This window comes from Eschscholzia californica, unplaced genomic scaffold, assembly GCF_041429995.1.
Source record: "Eschscholzia californica isolate CP2 unplaced genomic scaffold, dmEscCali1.0.p SCAF_5, whole genome shotgun sequence".
Classification (NCBI taxonomy): Eukaryota; Viridiplantae; Streptophyta; class Magnoliopsida; order Ranunculales; family Papaveraceae; genus Eschscholzia; species Eschscholzia californica.
The window spans coordinates 49,705,538-49,728,207 of NW_028238472.1; the positions used below are offsets into that span (position 1 = coordinate 49,705,538).

The window sequence follows — 22,670 nt, forward strand, 5'->3', positions numbered from 1 at the left end:
ATCGAGTTTCAGTGGAAGCGGGCTTTAACCTCTTTGTTGTCAAACTTTAAGCCTCTTTCATTATTGGTTTAAGTTAGGCGGTTATCATGCTCATCATATCTTGATATGTATCAATGCCTTGTAACAACTAACATAGATCGTAGTCGATTTCTCAAAAAAAAAAGAACTACTAATAAAACATCAAGTCATTCGGTTTTATAATTCTTTGTATAAGAATGAAATTAAATCGAACTTTCAGACTCTGATGCTGAATGCAAATGGAAGAACAGGAAGGTCAAAATCAACTCTTTTTACGACAGTGAATATAAGAGAGTAATTTACACAAGTTTTTCTTTATTTTCAAACATTCTCTTCATAAATATGCTTCTTTATATACAAATTTAAGAGTGTCACTAATGTTTAGTACTGTGAATTTCAACGAAACAAGGTAACGATGATATAAAGGAGATGAGACATTATTTTGTGGCGTAACTCAAAAGCCTCCTTGACATATCCCTGTAGAGAATATACAGGGCTTCTCGTCTCGTCTTGTCTCCTTAGGTTTCTTAGACAAAAAAGGGAATAAGTGAAAAAGATGTATAATTATAGTACTCACATCTGTAGAAGATTATTCACAGTAGCAGCTACTGAGTTTGTACGCTGCAAATCCTGCAACATTTGGAATAAGTGTCAAATGAATTTACGTAATCTTTAATTCTTAGAATCTGAGTTTCAACTTTCACGAAACAATCCAAATAAAGATCGGAAAAAACAGATATTTGTAGCAGACTGATTTTCGACAAAAGACGGAAAGAGTATCTGGTAACATTCGTTCAGGATGTCGTCAACTGGTGACTTGGGCTCAATATAACTGTTTATAATCAGAGCAGGAGAACAATATGTAACTGAGCACCTTGCGTAATGCACAGTTTTAGTCCACACCCCAAAATTGAGCTTGATGTAAAACTCATAGTGGTTCCCGACTTCCAGTTTATTCCTAATCCAATTCAGTACTAAAATATGCGGAACCAAAACCGGCAAGATTTGTTTCAGTCCAGTTAATCATAGGGAAACCTTTCTGGCTTAGAAACTTAAGTTGTCAAACACGGTGTCTGGACCATTTACTAAAATAAAAGATGCTGATTAATACCAATTCCGGAAACTCGTCCGTGCATGAACACAACTCTGAAACTAAAACAGAATAATACCTGAAAAATTAGTTCATCCGGAATGTGTGGAAGAACTTCCCGTACAGTCTCTGCCATAGCAAGTAAACTTGCTATATTATCATTCCCAGAATGCAAAGGATTTCGGAAACGTAAGCCTCCTGTATTTCCATTGGATCTCGTAGAGGTAGATCCAGCAGCAGCTGGAGGAGGAACATTAGAACCAGAGGCAGCATGCTGATGTGTCATAGGCCAAAGTCCCCAAGCGTCATCTTCAAGGGCATTTTGGGCATAAGTTTCGCCCACAGATGTAAGATGTCTCATCATCATCTGGACCCGTCCCAATCCAATTGACCTCATTGTAGTAGCAGATGGACCAGCACCGTCAAAACCCTGACTTGGCCAAGGTTGTCCCCAATTTGAATCGAAACCACCCACTCTAAAGGAAAAAAAAATATAAAACAAAGGGGTTAATAAGAGGACTCCGTAAATAGAGAAGCTCACGACAACAAGGATAAGGTAGTAGAACCTCCACGGAATGCCATCTCTAGGAGCCTGTGTCTGGTTAGGAAGTGTGCCTATAGGCAGGCCATGGACAGGTGCATTTTGCTGATTCAGTCCGGCACTTATTTGGCGGGCAAGTTGTTCATCATTCAAGAGTTCTGCAGTTTGGGATTGAGTATTGCTTTCGCGCTGGCTCGCAAATAGTGGTCTTCGACAAGTGGGGCATGAATACATGTCACTTAGACCTTGATCTAACCTGATGCAATTAGGCTATTTTCATCATAACGTAGTAGATATCTTACATAAAATAAAATAACTCGAAGAGCAGTAACAATGCCTGCACAAATAACAAAGAGACATAATTCGTACAAAACAAAGAAACCTTGCAAGTGGGTCTCGAAACAGGTTTTGGCAAACTGTAAAACCAGATACGTGTAGCAGAAAAGGAAAGGAAGTAGCAAATATGTACAAATTAAGGTGTCTGAGCATAATACCAGGTCTGTTGCAACATTTGGTTGATCTGATGTTTAGCATCAACCCCTCAAATACACTATGGCTACTCTTGGTATTCCGTGAATTTTTTTAAATATTCAGTCTAAATCCTGCTCTAGTGTTCTCTTTTCAAGTTTGAAGACCAAATACTTAGTTCACATGAGTTTGGAAAAAAAATTGGTGCAAGGATGTGTAGCCATGTTAAAACTACAAGGAATCGCAACTTATATGCCAAATTTATCTGGCAAACTAACAATTGGTTCAGATGTTAACACTTGAATAAACACTTCGGGTAACCATGAATTGGTTCAAATGATAACAGTTACAGAAACACCAGGAAAGCACAATTCAGGATGTGAATATTTGCAAAAAATTACAGGATACAAGTCGGGAACTATGTATCAAATAATCGGCAGAACCCTTCATCCTGATGCAAGCTCTTCTGTTGGGGACTTGAAGAACACCAAAATAGCAAACTTTACATTGCAGCAAAAACATCACTAATAGAACTGAAAAAACATACCATGACCTCAGGCAGGCGAGATGGAAAAGATGATTACAGGATAGCTTTTTCGCCTTGGCCATTGGCTCCTGTTATTTTGAAATCTGTAACCTCTAGAGAACCCTTCAAAATTATACATAACAAAAGTAAATGGGAAAATCAAGCTTACCCTACAAATGGCACATTCGTCATTATAGGCTTGCAATTCTTCAGATGTCGCATCAGGAAGTGCCCCATGTAAACTACTAAGAGCTAATCTCAACTTCATGAATCCTTTGGTCCTTTTTATAACCGCACTTATTAAAGCCTATCGACGTGTACAATAAAAAAAGTTAGTAGAAATGGAACGAATGAAGATGTCATCAGTGTGCAATTTAAAGTAGACAAAAGCTGCCTGATTCAAAGATTTACGCGTATGTTAAGAAAAATGATTGCATCCACAAGATGGAACGCCATGCCATGAAGCCACCAGATATGCAAGTAATGACCAAGTGCCATCAATAAGGTCATAATGTCTAGAAAAAACCCACAATTTCGAACAAGAATGCCCTTCCACTCCAATAAAGAACCTGGAATGAGGATAATTAAAAGAAAAACAAAGTAAGCGTAGAACATAAAAGTATTTGGTAACGATCACCTCAAAAATACATCGAACCCAATACTAGAAAGATGTACAGTCAATTCCACTTTAAGCTAAAATATGAGAATTACGATGATAAAACAACACCACCGATGTCCATGCGTGACTACGGAGAGAATGAACATTCATTAGAACTCAGCAGTCTTCACTACGATGATTCCAAGATGAAAGCGATCGATTTGATTTTCTAAGCAAAACAGCTTTCATGGTTCAAATGGGATTACCCGGCCACTAGTCTAAGCCATCAAGCTCTGACCTCGATCATATGGATGGCTATCGGACCAGGCCTGGCAGTCATGAGTGCTTTGAACCTCGGTACAGCATGCAAAAATAGTATGCGCACTGAACATATCAGGTCGGTCGTGCTGGATAGTTTAAAAAGTGCTTATGGGGCTGTCCAAGCCCTTAAATTATGTCAGCCGAAATGGTCTGAGGTAGGCAGGTAGCAGGTTAGAAATACATGTTAACAATAAACATATTAAACATCTAGCAAACCGAGCATGAAAAGATTACAGATGATATCTTCAGATCAATTGCACAAGAAGATCAAATAAATTGAACTTCAAATAGATAACCTTCTAGTGGATAAAAAATCCTTACAGTGAGGATCTACAGGTCTGTTACATTGAGATTGCTTTCTTCTAAAAGGAAATCAAAATGCGACTGCCTTCTATAGATCGATATTGCAATTATCATGTGATGTAAACGCATTGGTGAAGGCTACAGAGAAGGTTTACGATCTCTAAAGTAAAGATAATTTACATTTTCTAAACTCATATTCAAACGCATAACTCTTCAAGCAAACTTACACAAAATATATATTCAAAGACACTACATTTTAGGAGGCTCCTTATAATAGATTAGGTAACTTCATCCAAAAGACTCCAAATATACTAAGACTAAAAAAACTTGTTATCTAGGATACTGGGATACCTAATACCTTAGAGCGCTTCTCAGAGTTAAATGTACCCAAAATAACAAGTTTATAAGTTATAACCCTTTACGAAACCTCATAACAGCAACTACAGAAAAACAAAAAAAAATCCAAATCTAATATGGGAACAAGTAAATACATATAAGAAAAAGCCCTCGTTCAAAAGAAATACATAAAGAAAAAGTAAATCAAGATAAAATAGGAAAATAGTCATTATTGTGGTTGAGTCCCATATACATCATCTGGTCCGTTGCATGAAGCAATTACAAAAACAAGATATTATCTACTTTTTTCTTGATCATTGAGATGGAGATGGGTTGCAACTTCATCAGCAGAAAAGCATTCTGGTTTCTGGTCTTGATAATAACAACTTCATTTTATGTTTTTAATGTTTTATTGATGTGATCAAAGACATGAATAGCCAAAGCAAGCCGCGCGAGCATATGTAAATGACATGAAAACCTTTTCGATTTCGCAATAAAACCAATCCACATCCAAACCATCTAAGTTACTAGTTAACAATATTATATAATGAAAACCACTGAGGCATGCAATGCCCCGAAAAGTAGCAACCCAACAGATGAGATACATGCACAGTGCATTCTGCAACCAATCAAAACAACGGAATTTGAAGAATACCTGCAGCTGATCTATCAAATATTTGAGATCTTTCGCAATTTGAGTTGCTCTGTTCTGTATGACGGTACCACAGCTCAAGTAGCTGAAACCCATGGACCATGATAGCCTGAAGAAAAAATACATAAGCGAAAAAGTAGCCATTAGATAAGTTTTATGCTATCAAATGTCGCAAGGAACTTTATTGTATTGATATAATTACCTGCAGAGTCTCGAAAGCAATACTGAGAGGCTCAAAGAATAGCAGCAGAAACATATTTGAGCCCAGGGATCTGTAAATGATCACACATAGCCTTATCCTGTGCGCCACCAAGCACCAGCACAAAAGAAACAGTTCAAAGTCTATATAAATTCAGTTATATGTGGATGTAACTCATATTTTGAAGATCTTTTGAGTTTTGAGTATGCAAGGCTAAAGAATACATAAATGGAGAAAAACAAATAATGGAAACCGTACTGCACCCGAGTGTAATTTTCTGTCAAAATTAAACAAGCATGCAATGATGCAAATGAATAATATAATTGGTTCTTAGGCATTTCAATGCATCCACATCATAATAATGAGTCATTATTCGAACCCACAATGGGAAATTGTAGAATTATGCTATTATTAACACTGACTCACAAGAACTTACCAACTAAATGGAAAGATTTCACTCTCTGGCCATGACATAAATGAGTCAAATGTGTCGCGAAACTGTTAACTATCGATTGACATTCTTCAAAAAATAGCCACAAATTCAACTAATGGTGTAGTCTATCTAAACCCAGAATAGTGAAACCATTCGTGCCAGATCTATCCATCATAGTTTGAGAAAGAAACAGAAATGGCATCAATAGGAATAATATATGATCTTTATAGGTACCCAGTTTTTTTATTTTTAAACAAGGACACATAGTTAAACTGATTTTTAACAGCCTCTTACATATGACATTAGACGTTTGTGGCCTATCCATGTGGGGTATATGTCGCGACCTCCTTTCTTTTTCCATTGATGACAATCTACATATGAACCTACATTACAAGGACATGACTATGATTGCTGGTTTCCAACACAGGTATGAGCCCTGAGGAGCCCGGCACAATGACTGAAACATACTCAAAACAGAGATACAACCATCTAGTTTTTAATTTGGAATTACCTACCAAGAAATTGTAGTTTGAATAAGAAAAAGTATTTGTCACATAGGGCAAACAAGACAATAAATTCCTAAAAACAACTATAAATTAAAGTTAGGCCAAGAATAAATTAAAAGATACCAGAAGATGTCGACTGATAGCACTAGAAGTAACACAGAAAAGACACGAAAATACGTCCACGGAGTTGCAGAAGGTGATGCATTCAGACGTTCAAGACGATCTCTACTCAGTGCTTGAAACATCTGTGAATCAAGTGCAGCATGTATAGGAAACAGTCACATCTTCCTAAACGGAAGTATAAACAAAGATTTGGCACATAATTATATAGTAGATACCTTTAAGGTACAAAGAACTGCTAACCAAGTTAACCACAGAGTAGCTTGAATCAATGTAGGTGGAACGATTAACGGAAGAAATGCCCCCTGTTCACATGCAGTTACATACATATATTAACAACTATTGGTGGCAGCTGAAGCAACCAAAAAATTGAAATTATATTTAGCTAGTGAAATGATTCAACTAAGCAAAATCTAGAAACATAAACTATGTGACTTGCACCCAGTCCGGATAGCGGGGAACGTACATATAACTGCACAAACAAGTAATCTCCTAATGATCCATGAAATTTGTTAGAATTAGAATATCTAAAACTACCACACTTCAGCCTCAAGCTTCTCACTTTAAGAACATTACAAGCTATGTATCAATCTACCATTACATCCATCCCACCATTGTCCCTGGTTTAGGCACCACAAAGGCAGTCTGCCTAGTTCCATATGGTACAGGTTTTATGCTTAACATGGGCCTTCTCACGTCTAGAAAAATATTGGATTGTCTGCAAAGGAATATACACGACAAAAACATTACCTTGTAAACAACATAATTAACAAGACGTTCCACCACTTTCCTTGTCTCAGATGCATGTAGCTGCACAAAAAAAATAGCCTGCATATTTGAAAGAAATATTCATTACAGCACGTTCAAGGTGTTCAGACAATTTTTTGTCACAAGACCGTGGCAGTGTTTCTGACTTCCTTCAACCATGACTACTCGGACTAATTACAATAGCTACTGCCTACTCAACCCCACTGGCTTAGCGCTAACCACGTAGAGCCTTCAGTTGCAATTAAGGAGGACCATAAATTTCTGTCACGTCAGGTTTTTATGAGAGTAATTGTACTTTTGGTAAAGAAGAAGCAATAACGCTAAATATGCTTCATTAAATAAGAGTACGCAGACAAAAGAGCAATCAAAAAGTGCGGCAGAGACATCTAAGAAATGGAACCATCAGATGAGCACATACTACCCTAGAAGGAAGACAAACCAAAATCTATTCCAAGATAGAAAATAGTTGATCCCCTCCCAAGCATGAGAAATATAAACGAAAAAAAATAGAGATCTCCTCTATGCATCTCTAGTCCAAATCTACGTATTTACGGACGTGATCCTTTTTGTGACAACTAATAAACAATAATAAGAATTCACTGAAATTCTCTAATCAGGCTGCAGATTAACTAAACTCTTTACCTTAAGACATAAAATGACTAGCACAAATACGTTGAATGCAAAATTTGCCAGCAGTGCAATTGTAACATTAGAACCCAAAATCGTTTCTAGTGCATGACCAGCATTCTCCAAATGGACAACATTCTCGTCAATTCCATCGGACTTTAGTTTCTGGAGTGAGAATTCAGTCCACCATTGTAGCCCAATTAGGCTTCCAACTGTACAGAGTGCCGAAACAGCTACGAGACTGACACCCATTCTCGATCAACAGAACCTCTTCAAGCTGCAATAGTATCCCCAAAGTCTCATAGCCAATAAGTTTGCCTATTATGCAAAGAAACTACCCATGAATTTAGAAACAATGCAAGTTGGAAATTTGGGTAGGTGTGACCATCAAAAATAAACCTGAAACTGAAAAAAGTTTCATAAATCAATCAGAGCTACCAGAAACTAGAAATTGAAAGAAGTTCTAAAATCAAGTTCATGATATCAAAGAAAACAACTTAAGGTGCCACCTAATAAAAAAAACACAGAATTATACAACTCTTACCCTAAATTAAGTTCAAACAATGAGAAATTCACTTTCTTTATGAACTTAAGATCATATACTTGTTAAAAGCGTGATCAACAATTACTAATTTCTCATTAATCACAAAATCCAATAGCAACATGATATTATCAGATTAAGAACTCAAAATTTCAGAAACTACTAAATGGATCCTCCGTTAGTTTTGATTGAATTGACTGATTTCTTCGTCAAATAACTCGAAAAAATGGAGGAACCAAAACAAAACAAAACAAAATCAAATTTGTATACCTCTTTTTGACCTCAAAAGAAGAAGCTTTAATGGATGTCGGTGAGTGTGTGTGTGTGTTTATCTGTGCTTCATCGTCTTGCAGAAGAGAGAGAGAGAGAGAGAGAGAATTAGGTCAGATTTGCGGGAACGAAGAATAATAAGAGAAGGAAAAAAAACAAGGGATGGTTATAAAGGCGCCAGATATAACTGATTTTGGCGCCCCAGTTACAGAAAAAGGATCTTCAGTTTTTTGCTTTTGAAAGAGCGCGAAATGCAATAACGAGAGGCGTATATAGAACTACCCTGGAGATGGGTACGAGAGAAAATAAATGCAGGAGAGTAACATTTCAGCTGTCTATTTTTTATCTCATTATTTGTCTCTCTCTCTCTCTTGGCAGCTTTACTCATAATATATCAGCCCATACAGATGTAGCGGTGTGGATCGAGTCGGGCTATCTCTACTCAGTACGTTAATCTGGTTTAGATAGGGCGTTATCTCTACTCAGTACGTTAATCTTGTTTAGATAGGGTGTTATCTCTACTCAGTACGTTAACCTGGTTTAGATAGGGCGTCTGGAGTTACTAATAACAATTTCATTAAATAAATGTTTACGATTATCAGTATTAGGGTTTTCTTTTGTGAGTCGCTAAAATAAAAGAGTATGTAAGAGAAACATACATCGACAAATGATAGAATTCAGGTTAAATTTTAATCATGGAATCTCTCTACTATACCTCTTTAGTGAGTTGCCAAGAAATTACATAGTTGAGATTAGACAGAAAGGAGATATCGTTATTTTCGATTTGTCGATTTGATTGTTTCGTTTGAGTCTTGCACACCCTAGTAAAACCTTATGCATCACCCACAACCTCTAGTATTCATCTCTTTTTGCCTTCGAGTCTTTTACCAATCCGAAAGAACCTATTGAGCACAACTCTAATATGTAAGATAAATTGCAATGTCTCGAAATAGCTAATTTAGATTGCTGGTGTAGAGTGCTCGTACATTCAAAAGTTGAAGGATGTGGAATGGTTGAAGGATGAGGGACGGCATTTGTAAACAACTGTGCTCACTTTTACGGTCAAATGTGGCACTTTTATGGTCAAGTGTGGCGAGGACAGTCCCAAGGCCCGACTCAGTTGACACCACAACCAACACCTCTTCTCTCATAAATGATAATTAAAACAAACACATGTGTCAATATCATATGTCCCAAACACATGGTATGTGCATTAATTTTTGTTTCCAAAGCAAACTAAATAAATGTCCTTTTATTCATTAAAGATTGTGTATGTATGTACATCAGGCCTTACCAAAGAATGCCCATGGAATGAAAAGGGGCATTTTGAATTTGCTGTTAGTTTCTTACAAAAATTTTGCTATTAGGGGAAATAGGTAACTGAAATTACCTTTTTGCTATAATTAGACATGGTCCACTAACCGTCACAAATAAATTGTAAATTTTCACTTAACTACAAATTTTTATGTCTAATTGAACTTGCTTCATTCATAATCATATTGTCATGTGCCCTTTCCTCTTTTCATACGTCATCTTTTTCGCTCTTTCCTCTTTCCATACGTCATCTTCTTCGCTCTCTCATTTAATTTATTTTATTTTTTCATTTATAGTGATGACTTACACTAATGGAGGTTATAAAGAAATTCATTCGTGTTTAGGTTCCAAAGGAAAAAAGATCCCTTCATCTGGAAACCTTAGACAAGGGGGATTCCTTCGTCTTGGGTTTCTAGATGAAGGAAACTGTTAATCTGGTCGGTGAGAGAGAGGATTGGCGGTGGTGATGATCGGTCAATCGTGGTGGTGGGAGGAGAGGACGTGGGTCGGAGTATCCAACTATTCCCCCCAAGTCTTAGGTGCCTCGGGACCATTTGTGGTTTCCCTAAGACCACCGAGTTAAATTACTAATTGCAAATGAGGGTTACTGTTACACGAAACAAGATTTTTATCCAAATCAATGGACCAAGTCAAGTGCTTAGGTTGCAACAAAAAAAATGTCAGTGTTTTGGAGTTGATTCTAAAAAGGGGGTTGCCCATATCATTTCTCTTTGGAAAAAGTTATATACACCTAAGCTAAGTCCATGACTCCATTCTCATGTTATGAAGCCCAAGTCCAAACCCACTTAGATTGTGTAGTATTTTGACATTTTCTAATTTCTATGACTGTGATGTCCATATTTATGCTAGAATTTGTACAGACTCCATTATCAACATGACCCTTTCTTCTAGGGTTAGTCATGCTCAAGCCAGATCCATAATCATGCATCTAGCATGTGAATCCATTCTAATTGATAACTCAAACATCGGATTCAATTTTTCAATTCAAAACTCATATCTTCTGCACCGGCGGAGGTTTAAATCTCTCTTTAGTACATAAAAAAACATTGAAGTTGCAAGTCTTATCCACAATTAAAAGAATGAAAACCAAAATGTATTCAATGTATATGACATTCTATACTACTACTACAACAAAATCCCATATAAGCAAAATGTAATATCGTTGTTGTTTCTGTATATGGTTTCTCAAAACATTTTTCTTATGTTATAATCAAACCAAAATCTCAAGTTTGTTATCATTGTGTCGTTGGGTAAGCTAGGCGGTAATTAATTAAACTTTAATATACATGTTCCATGTGATATCATATGAAGTATATGTATTTATTGTAATTATTTAAACATGGGTTGTCTCAATTAAACTACACAAGTACATTAATAAATTGTCAAGTAGAAGTCTCTTGTCTTAAAAATTCTTTCCTTATTTAGAGAAGTTAGAGAGAGAAAGTAATTGAAGTTTTTAGTATTGTATATGTTGCTTGAGGTGTAGGAAGTCTTGAGATAAGAGGAAAGAACATGCTAAAATCATCTTTAAGCAACAAGAGTGAATGAAAAAACAACAAAAACAAATAAAGAAAGTGAGAAGAAGAAACAAGAGGAACATAAAATAGTGTTTTTGAAAACAAAACTTAGAGAGAGAAAGTAGAAAAAATAATAAAGGAGGTTGAGTTGGACAACTTTACACTTCATATATACAATGGATGAATGGAAGGAAGTTTTGCTAGATTTAAGCCCTTTGATCACATGGGTTATGTTATAAACTAAGCTTACTTCTCTGACATGTCTAAATCATTGTTTTCATAAATTAACAAATAGTAACAAATTAAACAAGGAGGTTTAAAATTGTCTCCTTCCTCACTTACCCTTTCTCACACACTTGTCATGGCCCTACAAACTTAGTCATTTAGGGTCCAGTTGAACATTTTTCAACCCTAATTTGATTGTTTCATTCACCTTTTTTGTAGATATACTCATTAAAAGTCAAAATCAGTTCCATTAATGCATTCTAAAAGTTAGGCTTCATGCATTTTTATACTATGTGTCAAGTACAAAGCTGATACGACCCATTTTCTGTATACATGAGAGCTACTAGCACTTCTTTGTCGCAATCGTGTTCATATTATAAATCTGAAGCGAAAGTTTGACTATTGGTACTTCCACTTCTATTTCAAAATTGAAAACAAAAGTTCTAACATATCAAGCATGCGTATGCCCTCAGATGAAAATGAAAATTGTAATTTGGCTAGCTATTTGAAAGACCGACCATAAAAAAATAATTTATTTAGATAAATCACTACTATCCTGGTTTCCTAATTTGGTCGATAATGTATTGTGATTTTTTTTATCAAACGAAACGTAACTGGAGATAAGTTACCCCTTTGAAACTCTAACATCAACAATCTCTTTATTTGGAAGGATTTACAACCATGAATGAGCTACAAGCTTCTCTAGTGATGGATTAAGGAAGTAAAAGTGTAAAACTATAGTGGGATAGTTGGGTTTAGATGTGCTAGGGTTGGGTAGTAGGTAATTGTATTAAATGTACAAAGGTCATGACACCTTTGTCCTTTCATTTATATCTAAGAAAAAGACACAACAGACATCCCTTTGAAAATACAATAGTGTATGTGTTTTTCTTCAACTATGATGTGTATAAATTTATTATTATAAATGGCTATAATAACATAGAGAGAAGAACAGAGAGATATAGGTTTGATAGTGCCCACTGTCCTACCTATAATTGAAGGACTACTTGTTTGATCTTGAGGTCCACCTAAGATCTCATCCAATGGGCAGCTAGAAATACTAGTGATAATGCCCTAGTTTACTATTAGTGGAACCCTTACAAACTAACCTTTGTTAATTTAGGTTCATTTTAACATCACTACCATGTCCAATGTTGGAACCATGTTAAAATTTAAGAGAGCCTTTCATGTAGTGAGACAAGGAGATACCACTAATAGGTACAAAATACCTTGAAGACTAAAAGAGACCTAGAGTGTGTCTCACCCAAACTAAAGTGTAGATGTTAAAATTTCACCCCATTTATTGAATTGATTGATAGAAACATAAAGCCCAAAGATTTACAACTCACTTCCATTGTGTTCTTGTTATTAATTATTTGATTTCTTGTTGATTTTGTATTTTCTTGTTCTTCATTTATTCACAAAATCTAATTTTGATATTTAATTCTTGTCTCCATTTGATTTAAGGACAATAAAAATGTGAAACAGTCATTCACCACTCTTTAAGTGCATCGTGAAAAATTGTATAAGAAGGTCGTTCAGGTAATAGCGAAAAAAGTGCAAGGAGTCACCCACAAAGTAGAAGAAAGAAATCAATTTGAAGACCTTGAAATCAAATCTGACTTCGCGTATGAAATGAGAATAAGAGAAAAGCAATCACTACGTACCTTAAATTGTGGGGAAGAAGAACAACAAACATGAGATAAATATTACGCACATTTCAACTCCAATCTCTCTAATTATGTATGAAAAAGTTACAATTACGAAGCTTTAAAACCTTCATCGTTATATTTTAATACATTTGTCATCTGGGATATTGAAATAATAAGCTCTCAAAATGTTTCACTAGAAGGCCAAATATTTGTAAATCTTAAAATATCTCAATTCAATAATTCAAATATAACAATCACTCATGTTTTGTCCGATCGAGTTCCGTCCGGAGTACATGGCAGGGCCAAATCAATATCTAGTCATAAAAGTCCAACAATCCACTAACCCTCTTCAAGACCAGCTTTAATTCTTTCTCTTTGACTGAGTATTTCTAGTTTAATAGGGTTGCTAACTTTACAATACTTTTTCGGTACCTTCTCAATTATGTCTTTGAAGTTATATTGCACACGGAGAGGTGAACTAACATTTATTTCACGCTCCCAATCAAATAAATAGTCATTTTCTCCGGGCAGATAACAAATGATAAATTTTTTTTGTAAGTAACACTTCAAAATAGAGTTGGGAGGATGATTTCATGGCTCTTCGATACCCTTTATGTCCGAGTCTGTTGCAGCTCATGGACACCTAAGATTCGAATTGTACTTATTTGAGTGGCTCAACCGCTCAAGCAAAATTAATGAGCGGATCTAAGGTTTCATCATTTATACGGAGTCGACTCGAGTATACCTAGCTCATTTATACGGAGTCAACCCGAGTATACCTAGCTCTCCCACTAATATCGAGCTCTCTCAAGATATGATAACTAATGACCAAAATAGATAATTTATAACCGTTAGATCTACTGATCATTAAATTAGTGCTTTGGAAGATCCCCATCATCGAGACTCATATCGGACGGTCCTGCTTCATTTCGTACATCCTTCTGCATGCATGCCACCTGACCTATTGTACTGTACGCTTGGGAACATACAGTATCGCAGATTTTTTGTTTTCCATATTTATCCCAAAACAATTTTCAAAATGTCGAACAAGTCCTAACATATTGAAATGACAATACTAACCCTTTGATATCTTTAACTCCTTACTGTCTTTTGCTGCTTTATTGTTTAACTTTTCAGGTCAGAAACGTCAGTCAAGAAAACTTAGCCGTCATTGGTTGAGAAGACTCAAAAATCAGGAAATGGTCCCCACTTAAACATTTAACTTTCAATCTCAACCGTTGATTTTAGATCTCTTCCTTTTCTACTTTTTTTCAACTTTCCCTCTTTCACACACTTCCCAATATAATTTTCATCTCTTTTTAGATTTAGTCTCGAAATTCAGGAAAATAAAAGGTTAAAATCTGTATATTCCATTTATATCCCTCAGTAATATATAACTTGAGTAAGAGTTATGAAGTAATTATGAAGATACATTAAGGGTATTTTTGGAATTTTAAGATATAAAGGTCGGTCCACCTTTTTTAATTTATGACGTTATTTATTTATTAAATATTTAATTTTAAATTAAATATAAAAAATAATAGCTGACAGAAACTGAGCAATTAAGTCTAAAAACGACCACAAAAAATAAAAAATAAAATTTTTTAAAAATAAAAAAATAATGGGGAGTAATTTGTAGAGAGAGAAAGAAGTGGTAATTGTAGAGAGAGAAAGAGAAAGGGATAGAGAGAGAAAGAAGAGAGGGGGATGGGCACTTTATTGCCTTTTTTATGTTCCACGCATCCATGGCAGAACAGAGAAGGGGTACAGACCTCCAGGGGTACTACTACTACTAGGACGACGACGACGACAAAATAGAGAAAAAGAAAAAAAAAGAAAGAAAATAGGAAGAAGAACGAAATAAGGGTTTTTGAAAGAAAGAAAAGAGTGTTTGAGGGCAAGAGAAGTTTTTCTTCTAGAGAGAGAAAGTTGAAGAAGAAGAAGATATCAAGAAAAAAAGAAATTTGGGTTCTTGAGATGGAGAAGAGATAGAGAGATTATTATTATTATGATGATAGTGAAGAAGAAGAGGCTAGTGAGTTTGAGTTTTCTACTTTTGAAAGTGCATGCTAATATTAGTGAGTGGTGGTAGTAAAATCTTCCAAGATCTGATTTTACTTTTTTTTCTTTGTCATTTGTAAAACAAATCAAAACCCATTTTTGATTTCAGATTTCTTGAAGTGGGTTTTGATTTTTGTTGTTGTTAGGGAAGAAATTTTCTTTGGGTTTGTGATTTAAGAGAGAGAAAGGGATGCCCTTTACTTTGCAGGGGAATAAGGGGGGTTTTGAGTTATCATCAGAGATTTCAATAATTTCTTCAAAAACAAGATCAGTTGTTAATAATAATAAGTGGAAGAAACAAGAAAATAGTTTTTGTAATCTGGGTAGTGAACCAACTTCTGTTCTGGATTCAAGGAGGAGTCCAAGTACTCCAACATCAACATCAACACTGTCTTCATCCTTCACCGGCGGAGGTTGTGGTTCAACAGATACGGCCAGTGTGGCGGCTGTTTCCGATAATAATCACCCACTTCATCAGAAATGGCCGCCTACCCAAGAGGATACATCAGCCACTGTGGCCACCACTGCAGCTGAACATCCTAGTTCTGGTAGCTCCGGCGGTGGTGGTGGTGGTGGGAACAGGAGAGATGAATGGGGTTCTGAACTTCAACAAATTCCAGCTGGACTTGAGATCTCTCATGCTGGTGGTGGTGGTGTGTGTGTTACTGGTGGTGGTGGAGGAACAGAGAAATATGGAGGATTAAGTATGGAAGATTGGGATAATATGTTAACAGAACAAGCAACATCTCCTTCACTTTTAAGATGGATGATTGATGATGTTGAAGACCCATCTTCTGGTTTATTACAAGGAGTTAATCCTACTGAGTTTGAAGGCAATGCTGGTTTTGGAATGGTTGATCCTGGTTTTGGGTTTGAATCAGCCATGGCTGGAGCTGGAGGAGGTGGAGGAACTACTACTGCTCATCCTGGTCATCCTGGTTCAGCCATGAATATGAACTTGGGTGTTGGTGGTGGTGGTTCTTCATTAGGAGGAGGTAACCCTAGTTCTGCGTTGTTTCCTTCTTCAAACAACAACAACAATGGAGGAGGAAGATTCAGTTTAAATTCAATGCAAACTCAATCTTCATCTTCTCTATCTAACTTCACCAAATTACCAACTCATCATATCTTTAACCAATCTACTACTACTAACCCATCTTCTAATCAAGTTTTTTCTCCACCACCATCACAACCACAACCAAATCATCTTCTTCCTCTATCTTTACCACATGGTGTGGTTTTCCCTAACCAACAACAACAACAGTTTGAAGTTGGAGATGAAAAACCCCAACTTTTTAATCCTCAACTTCTATTAAACCAAAACAATCAACCAAAAAACTCACCTTTCTATCTTCCATTAACTTTCCCTCCTCATCAACAAGATCAAAATCTCTTTCAGCCTCAACTTAAACGCCATCAAGTTGACCCAAGTTGTCAGATCCAGAAACCACCTTTCATGGATTCAGGTCAAGAACTATTCTTGAGAAGACAACAACAACAACAATCACAACATGGGTTTTCTCCTCATCCACTTCAATTGCTACCAAATCATCTTCAACAACAAAGACCTTCACCACCATTAATGGCTGCAACAAAGTCAAAGGTAGATGAAATTTCTACCCAAACAAACCACCATCATCAACAACAACAACAACAACAACAGAACCAGCATCAGCAGCAACAAGCATTGATAGATCAACTCTTTAAGGCTGCCGAGTTGATCGAAACGGGAAGTTCTGTACTCGCGCAAGGGATATTGGCGCGGCTCAATCACCAGCTATCTCAACCAGTTGGAAACCCACTTCATAGAGTAGCTTTCTACTTCAAGGAAGCCCTCTTACAACTACTCATCAATGGCAGCTCAAATTCGCCTACCCATTCTCAAAAAACTCCATCTCCATTTGATGTTGTTCTCAAAATAGGTGCTTACAAATCTTTCTCTGAGATTTCACCTCTTTTACAATTCTCTAATTTCACTTGCAACCAAGCTCTTCTTGAAGCTCTAGATGGATTTGATCATATTCATATTATTGATTTTGATATCGGTATTGGTGGACAATGGGCTTCTTTCATGCAAGAAATTGCCATGAAAATGGGTGGTTCACCTTCTTTAAAGATCACAGCTTTTACTTCTCAGTCTTCGAACGAAAACTCACTTGAGCTTGTTCTTACTAAAGAACATTTAATCCATTTTGCTAGTGATTTGGGCATCTCATTTGAGATTGATATCGTGAATCTTGATTCATTAGACCCATCTTCTTGGTCTCTTCCAGTACATGTCACTGAAACTGAAGCTGTAGCTGTGAATCTTCCTGTTGGGTCTTCATCCATTAATCCTTCTTCAATTCCTTCCCTACTTCGCTTTATCAAGCAACTTTCACCCAAAATCGTTGTCTCCATTGATAGAGGTTGTGATCGAATCGACTTGCCTTTCGCACATCATTTCGTGCAAGCTCTTCAAAGTTACTCAATCTTGTTAGATTCAATTGATTCCACAAATACAAATTCGGACTCCATTAACAAGATTGAGAGGTTCTTGCTTCAACCTAGGATCGAAAGCTCAGTTCTTCAACGCCATCGTTCTCACGAGAAATTACCACCATGGAGAGCTCTTTTCGCTTCTTCTGGGTTATCCCCATTAACTTTCAGTAATTTCACAGAGACCCAAGCTGAATGCTTAGTAAAAAGGCTTCAAGGTAGAGGGTTTCACGTCGAAAAACGTCAAGCTTCACTCGTGCTCTGTTGGCAGCGAAGGGAGCTCGTTTCAGCGTCCGCTTGGGTGTTCTAAGACAAGGGTTTTTTTCGCAGGCAGGAAGGGAGGTTCTCCGAACTAATTCACACAATCGAATTTCTCCATTAAGGTCCACAAAATCTACTACATTTATTACTCTTATAATCTTTAACAGAGCTTAAATTATGTTTTGTGGCAACTACTTCATCAATGGGGGGGTTTCATATGTTTGTTTGTGTGAATTATATCTTATCTTGTCTGTGATTTTCACCTCTTTGTCATTGTCTATGTGGGTTTTTAGATACTGTTTCTTATGAGTAGCTAAAAAACAATTTGAGAAACTGGAAGGTTTAGTACAGTTTCCTTTCCATTTTTCTCTCTCTATTTTGGAACAAGGGTATTACTTATATGATGTTTTTAATGTTGTAGTAGTTGAATTCTAGTTAAGATGGTGATGGTGGTGGTTTTGTTGTATACTTGACAACAATGGAAAAAAGAAACAGAAAATTGAAAAGACAAGAAATTAACACCCCTCATATTATCTTACTTTCTCTTTCTTGTTGGTGTTCTTGATATATATATCTATATATATTATATAATTGATTTGGTCATATCAAATTACAAGTTTTTATGGTTTCTTCCATTCCGGACTACTGTTCATGACTATATAAATTTGCCTTGGATGAATAGTATATCTGATATCGACATCGAATAATTTATGAATCTTGGTTTCTTATTCATTACCTTATTTTTACTCTGGATTGGGCGGAGTTTGCAAATTTTCGTATGAATATCTGATCAATCATGGGTAATTGCCACAATTAGTGTACTCATTTACCTTAGCTCACTAGACTTCTTCATTAGGCTAGAGTTGAAATTAGCCTTCCTCGAATTTTAGAATATTTAGCTTGCTGAGTTAGAAGTTATTAGAGATCTGGTTGATTGAAATAGACCTAAAATCAGTTTGATTCAGCTATGGCAAACAACATACTAAGGTCTATTCTTGTCGATTCGGAACTTGAGTCAGATTTAAAAATGAAAGAAAGGAAAGCATAGATCTTTATTTCAGTCCTTCATATGTAGTAATATTGAATCTTAAGATGTGAATATATATGGAATTTAATGAATACCCACTTCTCCTTTTTGTTTTTTTTTTATTTTGATTTCTGATTCAAATTCAGATCATTCTAATTCTTCTTAAAATCTAACTAAACATTTTATGTCTCAAATAATATTCTGTTTATAATACTCTTTTATTAAGGAATTTAAGTAGCATTGGTATTACTAATCTTAAATCTTTGACAATGACTTATCGATCTTAATTAGATGATTAAGATCAATAAACATGGTATTAAACAATAATAATAGGGCGTGTCGGATGTTGATTGTCGTCTTAAGAACGTAAGCAATAATTTTCTTAATTTTATAGTTAAACATACAATTAGGTGGGGTAGCATTAAGAAGTTAAATACTATTAATCCAAATTTTGTATTATAATAGTTCTACCCTAAATTGTACTTTTAGTTATACACATTGAATTTTGCCTTTACTTTTGGATTAATTTTATACCTCTCTTAATCAAACTCACATGGCTCATGTTTAGTTGGGCCATAAGATAATAACTCTTTTCTATAAACCATTTTCTTCTAAACTTAAGTATATTTTATTTATATAGTTCAACAAAAAAAAAGTATATTTTATTTATTTTAATAATAAATTATTATAGTAAGTAAGACCAAGGAAAGTTATTTTTTAATCCTTTCAACCATGGAAGTTTACATTGACAACATTGTTATCATTATCTCTAATTATTAGTTAGTTTAGCTCTTGAAATTAGGAGAATTAACATGGAATCTTATCTTATTCATGGGACGATTTTGCTTTCTTTAACTAATTTTTGTGGATTTTAACTATCTAAACCATCGCTTTGAATGGTTCGAGATTCATTTGGTAAACTATTTTTGTTATGGATAATAATTTTATCTGTAGAATTGTGACATTTTATGTTTTAATAGTAGAAATTAAAGTCGGCAAAATTTCTGTCAATTATGGTATTTTAATTTGTTTTCATATTATATAATAAAGTCGGTTGGTTTAAAAATAAAAAAAATATCTTAAAATTTAAAATTGCAATACTTGGTTATGAAAAAAATTAAGACTTCATTATACAATATTTTCTCTCTCTAATTTGTGGCTAATGTTGAGAGCTTGTAAGAAAAGTGGTATTTATTTAATTAATTAAGATTGTTTGTTGGTAGAGCTCTACAACTTAATTAGCAATCATGTAAGATGGTGACATCTGATTTTTCAGTTTTCTCTATTTCTCTCTCCACTTCCTTTTCTCAAATATTGGTTTCATCTCCTTATTTCATGATTGTGTTAATTTGAACTTTTCTTACAATTTGTGACTCATTAGAAATTATGGTCTCCATATTTACCCATTGATAGCTTTTAAAACCATATTTTCGTTAGAAAATTTGATGTGGAATTTTTTTCTTGATATTTTTGGGTATCGTTTGTTTTTTTATGTCTAAATCTAAAATCTTAACCAAACATTATGTAAATTAAAAAAGACTTATTTTTTGATGATCGTCAAAGATGGCCGCTTGCTAACAACCGATTTCTTAGGAGCAAGGAAGAAGAAAATAACCAAATTTTTATATTGGCTAACAAAATTGTGATATATGAAAAAATTGAAATATTACACAAAATAATACAAAACATATTTTATTCTTTTTGTTTCTTTTTTTGTTGAAAATTTTATTCTTTTTGTTGAAAGAAAATCTTTTTTATTTGGTCACGCACTAATTACCTCACCCCCATCTCTTCTCTATTGTAGCTCTCATTTGTGGTCCTGATTTTTTCTCAATCTCTGTCCTCGCTTTTTTTTGCCTTTTATCAATTCAATTTGAGCCGTTGGATCAGCTGTGGTCCTTATCTTATCAAGCTATAGATTTACGAATCAGGTCAACAGGATTACGCTTTTCTATACATTGAGTTTTGATGATGGTCTAAGTTCATTTGTTTTAAATTAATTTTGTTTTGGCTTCCAATTTCTGACCAACTCGACGTTTGGAAATCTATTAGTGTCTAGCAGTTCGTTTTGACTCGAAAAACAAATCTTTTTGCCTTTTTTCCAGAATTATCTTTAGAGAGTAAAATGAAATTAATTTTCAACAAACTTAAAACATTTAAATTCACCTCATCTCTTCCTCCCTCTTCCATCTCATCACTTCTCTCATCCACTTCGTATCTCTATCTCAGCAATTCACCATCTTCTCTTACGAAGGTCGCCGACCGACCAATTTGTTCGACGACTTTCAAACTTTATTTTTAAAATTTCTTTTTCTTATTTGTCTCTTATTCTTTAAAAGGGGAAAAAAAATTAAGAAGAAGAGATAAGGAGGAAGAAGAAACAACAAAAAAAAAAATTAAATTTGAAGATTGCCGAAAAAAATAGTTGGTTGACAACCTTCGTCGAAGAAGATAGTGAGTGATGGAGACCATCAAGATGGGTCTCACGGCCGAACTAGTTAGAGGGCCTCGTGACCGAGTCCATTAGGGTAAGAATTTAGGAGTTTCCATGTTTTAGTATTTCCTACTAAGTCTAGGTTTAGAAGTTTCTATATTTGAGTATCTTTGATATTTAGGAATCCTAATTTGAGTCTATCTAGAAGTTTCTAAGTTCCTATAAAAGGAATTCAGGTCTGTCCTTGTTATTCAGATCAGAGAATATTATCAATCGAGTTTATTATTAATCAGGTTTATCGTTTTGTTCTTTACTTTATCAGTTTATTTACGTATTTTATCAGTTTATTTACGTATTTTATCATTGTTATAATGGTGGATTCCATTACTTTTACGCTTCCGCAACAATCTACATCAGCTGGTATTCAGAGCTTTAAGAATCTGGGAACAGATAATTTTTTTTTAAATACTTCTCATCTTGAATGTTGGAATAATCTTCCGCGTTTAGGTTGGGATCCTTTAAGAGATGCACAACAACTCTATGTTGATCGAAAAGATCAAAACAAAATTAATGTCGATTCCAAAATTCCTATGTTTGATTATCAATATCATATAGATTTTTGGATTCAACAGATGGAAGATTGGTTTATAAACCAAGAAGTCCATGACGAAGATAAGGTTTTTGTCATCGAACAACACTTGTCTAAAAGAGTCTATGAAAAATTCAACGAGATGCAATGGAGACTCATTGATCAAGGAAAAAAATTCGTCGACGATTGGACTACATTGAAAAGTATCTTTAGGTATGTTTTTCTTCCTTTAGATGAATATTTTTCATATGTGGAGACAAAGATTGAATCCAGTAGACAGTTCTCGAATGTTACTTCGGTCACCGTGTTCGATGGTATTGAAGAAGTTTTTGACAAAAAAAATAAAATTTTCTCAATGACGGAGGAACAAGAAGAACAAAGTGAATTATCATCTTTTAGCTTGAAAAGGTCAGTTCATTCTAGTTTAGATTTGATTAAGCCATATTCGAGTTTGGAACACGAAGATGAACGTGGGAAGATCGTTCAAGTGAAGAAATTCAAGGTTGATTTTTCCATAAAATATTATGTGGTGTTTGTGGTCTTCTTCATCAAATTAAAAGATGACGGGAGATGTTGCAATTTGTTGGAAGTTTCTTTCCTACATTTATTTTTGCAAGATTCTTTGCACTATGAGATTGAAGCTAGTGATATCGTCCAAGTGGGTGTCCTTCGACCCCAATGCACCGTTCGCTCGAAGTGGGAACTAAGGATTGCATTGTTGAGTCTCACTTGAGGGCAAGTTAGTTCTCGGTCGGGGAGTATGATGGAGACCAT

The 22,670-nt window shown here is 35.2% G+C and overlaps 2 protein-coding genes across 3 annotated transcripts; one reads left to right on the plus strand and one right to left on the minus strand.

Moving 5' to 3' along the window:
- Positions 1–272: 272 nt before the first annotated feature.
- Positions 273–8,751, minus strand: LOC147540148 (E3 ubiquitin protein ligase RIN2-like). 2 transcript variants are annotated; one of them, XM_086640410.1, is made up of 13 exons: positions 8,318–8,751; positions 7,522–7,911; positions 6,862–6,939; positions 6,330–6,416; positions 6,115–6,236; positions 5,056–5,152; positions 4,857–4,962; positions 3,055–3,212; positions 2,813–2,950; positions 2,665–2,732; positions 1,675–1,905; positions 1,188–1,584; positions 273–648 (listed from the first exon to the last, which is right to left on the minus strand). In XM_086640410.1, the coding sequence occupies exons 2-13, from the start codon at positions 7,756–7,758 to the stop codon at positions 592–594; spliced, it is 1,776 nt and encodes a 591-aa protein (XP_086496536.1). In that variant the 5' UTR covers positions 7,759–7,911; positions 8,318–8,751; the 3' UTR covers positions 273–591. The 2 variants fall into 2 exon arrangements, with proteins under 2 accessions (XP_086496536.1, XP_086496537.1); XM_086640411.1 differs by having other exon boundaries at positions 7,522–7,905; positions 8,318–8,676.
- A 5,936-nt stretch (positions 8,752–14,687) lies between these two features.
- On the plus strand, positions 14,688–18,374 carry LOC147540149 (uncharacterized). Its single transcript, XM_086643494.1, has one exon. The coding sequence runs from the start codon at positions 15,298–15,300 to the stop codon at positions 17,893–17,895; it is 2,598 nt and encodes an 865-aa protein (XP_086499620.1). The 5' UTR covers positions 14,688–15,297; the 3' UTR covers positions 17,896–18,374.
- The last annotated feature ends 4,296 nt before the right edge of the window (positions 18,375–22,670 follow it).